At 41.6% G+C, this 6,506-nt stretch overlaps 1 protein-coding gene across 6 annotated transcripts in view; it reads left to right on the top strand.

Annotated features, from left to right (window-relative positions):
• Positions 1 to 1,882, top strand: part of LOC308394771 (uncharacterized protein) — a 47,886-nt gene extending 46,004 nt beyond the window's left edge. For all 6 annotated transcript variants that reach the window (XM_080879279.1, XM_080879284.1, XM_080879280.1 and 3 more), the window contains one exon: positions 405 to 1,882. In XM_080879279.1, coding sequence (XP_080735405.1) covers positions 405 to 1,649 — 1,245 coding nt within the window. In that variant the 3' untranslated portion in view covers positions 1,650 to 1,882. The remainder of the gene's footprint in view (positions 1 to 404) is intronic.
• Positions 1,883 to 6,506: the final 4,624 nt, after the last annotated feature.

Below are 6,506 nucleotides of genomic sequence, written 5' to 3' on the forward strand. Positions count from 1 at the left end.
TTGGTTTTTAAAAACCTGTTAACAGCAGCTTTATCTTTTCCATCCTGGGCTCCTCCATATATACAGAATCTACATTCACAACCAAAAACCACAGAAGTTACAAGAAAATACAAAGATCATATTTTCTCTACACACATTGAAACAACAATATCATCAGTCGAACTCAGAATTTTTTTTGAAGTAAAAGAGTTTCTTTGATGATCAATATTTCTTCAATAATGTCATTTTCATTACAACTCTCATTGTAGCACATCATTGTAATGTGATAGTATTACCAGAAGGTGGTGGTAACACACCAACAATGTGTTTTTTTGACATGTCTGATTCCACCAATGGAGGGAGTTTCAGTTTGTTCCACGACTGCATTTCACACACTGCCTGTGTTTGTATCTCTGTCACTGCAGGACCAACATGGAGCGAGAAGTCAGCGCTCTCAGGAGGCCGACAAACCTCACAGAAGAAAGGGAGAGAAAACCTACAGCTGTGATGAGTGTGGGAAGGATTTTACCCGGGCTGGAGACTTAAAAAGACACCAAGTCATCCACAGTGGAGTTAAACCTTACAGCTGTGACTTGTGTGGAAAGTCTTTTACCCACGCTGGAAACTTAAAAAAACACCAACTCATCCACAGTGGATTTAAACCTTACAGCTGCGACTTGTGTGGAAAGTCTTTTACCCAGACTGGACACTTAAAAAGACACCAAGTCATCCACAGTGGAGTTAAACCTTACAGCTGTGACTTGTGTGGAAAGTCTTTTACCCACGCTGGAAACTTAAAAAAACACCAACTCATCCACAGTGGATTTAAACCTTACAGCTGCGACTTGTGTGGAAAGTCTTTTACCCAGACTGGACACTTAAAAAAACACCAACTCATCCACAGTGGAGTTAAACCTCACAGCTGTGACTTGTGTGGAAAGTCTTTTACCCAGGCTGGACACTTAAAAAAACACCAACTCATCCACACTGGAGTTAAACCTTACAACTGTGACTTGTGTGGAAAGTCTTTTACCCAGGCTGGACACTTAAAAACACACCAACTCATCCACACTGGAGTTAAACCTTACAACTGTGACTTGTGTGGGAAGGATTTTACCTGGGCTCTAACCCTAAAAAAACACCAACTCATCCACAGTGGAGTTAAACCTTACAGCTGTGACTTGTGTGGAAAGTCTTTTATCCAGGCTGGAAACTTAAAAGCACACCAACTCATCCACACTGGAGTTAAACCTTACAGCTGTGACTTGTGTGGGAAGGATTTTACCTGGGCTCTAAGCCTAAAAAAACACCAAGTCATCCACAGTGGAGTTAAACCTTACATCTGTGACTTGTGTGGAAAGTCTTTTACCCAGGCTGGAAACTTAAAAACACACAAAGTCATCCACAGTGGAGTTAAAGCGTACAACTGTGACCTGTGTGGAAAGTCTTTTACCCACGCTGGAAGCTTAAAAACACACCAACTCATCCACAGTGGATTTAAACCTTACAACTGTGACTTGTGTGGAAAGTCTTTTACCCAGGCTGGACACTTAAAAAACCACCAAATCATCCACAGTAGAGTTAAAGCCTACAGCTGTGACTTGTGTGGAAAGTCTTTTAAATTTCCACATCAGCTGAAAAAACACCAACAGATCCACACCAGAAAGTAACTCTACAAGTGCAGTTACTGTGAGGATGTATTTAGTTTTTTATCTTGTAATTTTAACCTGATTGTTTGGAACAAATATGATCAGTAAACTTATGGAGTTATACTGAATGAACTGTTTGGAAAAATGAAGACTCATTTTCTCTCAGTAAGCTGAGTGTTATAATGTAAACAGTAAAATGTAATTGGACGTTGGCAGAGATGCTCTTTGTTTCAGGCGACGTTCAGGATAAAAATGTTGAAGGAATTCCCCGACTTACAATGTCTTTGTTTAGAAGTGGAGCGATGCACATGGATCCATTTCTCAACCCTGTCGTCACTGTGGTGGTGGGAAAGAGTTTCTCTGTGATCTTTGTGGAAAAACTTCCAATCATCAACGGGACCTAAAACCACATCAACGTAGCCACACTGGAGACAAAATGAACTACTGCAAAGAATGTGGGAGAGGCTTCCACACACCAAGTACATTAAAATACATGAACTCTTCCACAGTGGGGTCAAAAAGCACATCTGTGACCAGTGTGAGTCATCCTTCACCACTGGAAATAAGCTCAATGAAAAAGCATAAGGGAATCCACACAGGAGAGACACCATACAAGTGCAGACACTGTGACAAAAGCTGGTCACAATCAGGTCATCGTAACAAACATGAACGTACACACATGGAGGTGAACTTCAGCTGTGACCAGTGTGACAAGAGCTTCAGGAATCTCAGTTCATACTCCGAACACAAACGATCCCACGCTGTAAATAAACTGTTTCACTGTTACCAATGTGCAAAAACCTTCACTTCATTATCTGCTCTGTGCAAACATCAGCCTGATTATGCAGGACTGAAATCACTGGATCACAATGAATCTGAAGAGAGAGAAAGATCCTCTTCTGGTTTCAGGCTCAGACTTAAAAACCTTGAGATCAGGCTCCACAGAGTTCAGATGGAATCTCCTGTAAAGAGTGTCAGCTGATGCCACACTTGGATCTGATGAGGTAGCTCTGATTTCTGGAGCTGCAGTGAATAATCCTGAATGCTACATTTAGGAAGCTGCATGTATAGATATGCATATCAATTTTATTTTTTTTTCCTTTGAGGGATTTTAATTCTCTAAAATGTTATCGCTGTTACATTTTATTCTTTGTTTATTAGGACACAGTAGTGTTTAGTAGTTGTATTCATTTTATGTGTTACCTAAGTTAAATTTCAATCCTTCCTTCATATTTAATCTTTTGCTGAGGTAAAATCTTCTCTTAAATCATTTTCTCCCAAAACTACAAATGTTTTCACAGCAGTTGCTCTTAAAACCTCCAAAATGAACTAAATCTGTCCACCAGCTTTGAAACAACACCTGCTGTGACTTTATGTCCAGAAAAAAGAAACTCAAGCTAAACTGGTTTTGGGCTGTATTTCCATATAATACCAGTTTGTACCTGAAGATGAAGCAGTGAGTCAGTGTAACCTTTATTTAATTAGGCAAAGACCACATTCATATTCACAGTGGCAGCAAAGAAATGTTGAAAGTTATAAACAGCAGCACACATCAGGACCAATTTAAAGATCACAGGTGACTACTTTTACTTAATTCAAATTCCTTCAAATTTTGGCTCCTCCTTTCACTTTAGTGTATTTACTGTATCCTTGAAGTCCACATGTTGTTTTTTAATGACTTCATTTTGATCCACATGTTCTGCAGCTGTTTCCCTGTTGATTTGACGTTTGTATTATGAAATCTTGATAATATTAAAGTGTTAGTTATATTTGATGAACTCTGTGTAAAGTTTGTGTTATTAAACAGTTTGGTGTGAAAATGAAGAAATGGTCTCAGAACAAGTAGTTTGAGCTCTGATTTCAGATTCAAACTAATTTAACTGTTTTCAGTGGTACATGTGGAGGAGGCGACTTGGCTGTTCTCCACTCACACAGAACAGGGTTCCTGTAGTTCATTAAAAACTCTGAAATGATCTTCAAGGACTAAAATATTTGATTTTTCTCAAAAACGTGCTGTGGGCATGACGCTTTTAGAGCGTGTGTTTAAGATGCATTGTGATTAACATCTCACACATTCCAATAAAGCAGATGTTCCTGCATTGCAACAGCGCTTTGCAGATGTGTTCTCCCCCTGCCCGTGTGCACGACTCTCATGGAGCACCACTTTGAAACACAGCTGATTGGCAGATTCCCTTGTCTGCAGAGTCCAAAGACAAAAACGGCCTCCTCCACTCTGTGTGGTTCGTACCAATTCGTCACACTTCCGTTTGGCTTGTTGGAAGCCCCGGCCAGTTTTCAGCACTTCCTGTAGCGATAGCTGTGTCCTCACACTGCATATGCTGTTTCCTACCTGGATGATGTCATCATTCATAGTGATACCTCAGTGGAGCATGTGCAGTGGTTGGTCACAGTCCTGGATTCCCTGAGGCAGGCAGTGCTGATGGCAAACCCGAAGAAGTGTGTGGTTGGAGGGAGGTACAGAGTTTTTTGGTACAATTTTGAGACCCCATTTGGAGGCTGATTACACCACAGCGACGTGATGAAGGCTGTCCCAATTCCAAATGCGGCCGGAAATGCGCACTTCATTTCCCCGGACTTGAAGGAGTCAGGTGTATCATTCGTGGACTACAGGAGGAATGCTGACCCACATCCACCCATCCACATTAAGGGGACAGCTGTGGAGCGTGTGAGCAGCTTCAAGTTCCTAGGAGTCCACATCTCCGAGGATCTCACCTGGACGACCAACTGCTCCAAGCTGGTCAAGAAGGCTCACCAACGCCTCGTCTTCTTGAGGACTCTGAGGAAGAACCACCTGTCCTCAGACATCCTGGTGAACTTCTATCGCTGCACCATCGAGAGCATCCTGACCAACTGTATAACAGTCTGGTACGGGAACTGCTCTGCCTCGGACCGGAAGGCGTTGCAGAGGGTCGTGAAAACTGCCCAGCGCATCGCCGGAGCACCACTTCCTGCCATAAAAGACATCTACAGGAAGCGGTGTCTGAAAAGGGCTGGGAAAATCATCAAAGACCCCAGTCACCCATCACATGGACTCTTCACCCTCCTGCCCTCTGGGAGGCGCTACAGGAGCCTCCGGACTAAGACCACCAGGTACCGGAACAGCTTCTTCCCCACAGCTGTCAGACTCCTGAACTCTGCCTCCTGACATCTGACCCACGTTAAACTCATGGACTGAACATACACACACCCACAATGGACAACTGTACCCTCAAACACACAATAATAACATGGACTGAACCACCACTCACAACCATTAGCACTTTATATAGCCTCTGTAGGAATTATATCTCACTTATCTTAACTGCACTACTGTATAGCTCTGTGTAAATAATCATTCTGTACATTCGATAATTTTTAACCCTGCAACTGTTTGCAGCTTGCATAGTTCCCATTTCTGTATAGCTGTATATCTCAGATTTCTGTAAAGTTGTTTATTTCATATTCTGTATAGTTTTTCATATTTTTATCCTGTTCATAGCCTGTACATAGCTTGTACTCACTACAGCCTGTACATACTTATAGTTATAGAATATTCACAACATACTTCATACCATGTACATTATAACATAATAGACCCATTTCTGTAATATACTCACATATCTATATTATTGCTAATATATATTGTAATATATCTATATCACTAAAGCACTTCTGGATGGATGCAAACTGCATTTCGTTGCCCTGTACCTGTGCATGTGCAATGACAATAAAGTTGAATTCTATTCTATTCTATTCATTCGTGGCGCAACATATCCCAGAATTCATAGCGCAGCCTTTACTGTGGCTAATAAAAAAAAAAGGCAGATGGCAGAAGCATGGTGGCTGAAGAGTAAACTTTTGAGTATTGAATTTTTCAACCTCATCAGTTAACGCTGTCCATGCAGATATTATAGATTTGTAAATGATTAGCTAACAATCTTGTCAACACAAAGTTCTTTATAGACAGGCAGTGGGGAGAGGGGAAACCTGGGCAGTGTATTTACTGCATATAATGTGTTATCAACCTTTTCATCTTTTCTCATTACCCACAGCTGCCTCCACTTCTGTTGGGCTTAGGCTACTCACTAGGGCTGGGTATCATCACTGATTTCTATAATTGATTTGATTAAATTCAATTTTGACTCAGTAACTGTTTCAAAGTAACTGAGGATAAAACACAAAACAACAGCAAGCTAAGCATTTTTCAATTTGGCATAATTTAAAGAAAAAATGTATTAAGCAGAAAAAATTTAGCTTTCTTTTGGCCAGAGAGGAACAAAAGCTGCAGCTCAGAATCAGTTAGATGTTGACTTTCTGCCCCGACGGCGTGTCCGTGTTCATGTCGCCGGGTGAGAAACACGACATGTCACTGATGCATCGGGTCCGTGCTTTGTGTTCATGTCTTTGTGTGGAATCTGTTCACCTGCTCTCATTTATTGTTTGTTTGGTGGTCATTGTAATAGTTTTGTGAGCGCCTGGCGTTTCTGGCAAAATACATAGAATAAATGACTGAATGAATAAATGGAGCTGCTGCAGAAAAAGCACGATCTCCTCTAAGTTTATGCTCAGTCCTGGGTACATTCAGGAACAGCTGATCAGCTGATCTGAGAGACGTGGGCGCTTCATAGATACAGAGAAAAACCCAACAATCATATGACCCCCTATGAGCAAGCACTTTGGCGACAGTGGGAAGGAAAAACTCCTTTTCGACAGGAAGAAACCTCCGGCAGAACCAGGCTCAGGGAGGGGCGGCCATCTGCTGCGACCGGTTGGTGTGAGAGAAGGAAGACAGGATAAAAGACATGCTGTGGAAGAGAGGCAGAGGTTAATAACAGATATGATTCAATGCAGAGAGGTCTATTAACACATAGTGAGTGA

Source organism: Rhamphochromis sp. 'chilingali' (genome assembly GCF_963969265.1).
Source record: "Rhamphochromis sp. 'chilingali' genome assembly, chromosome: 1".
Lineage (NCBI taxonomy): Eukaryota > Metazoa > Chordata > Actinopteri > Cichliformes > Cichlidae > Rhamphochromis > Rhamphochromis sp. 'chilingali'.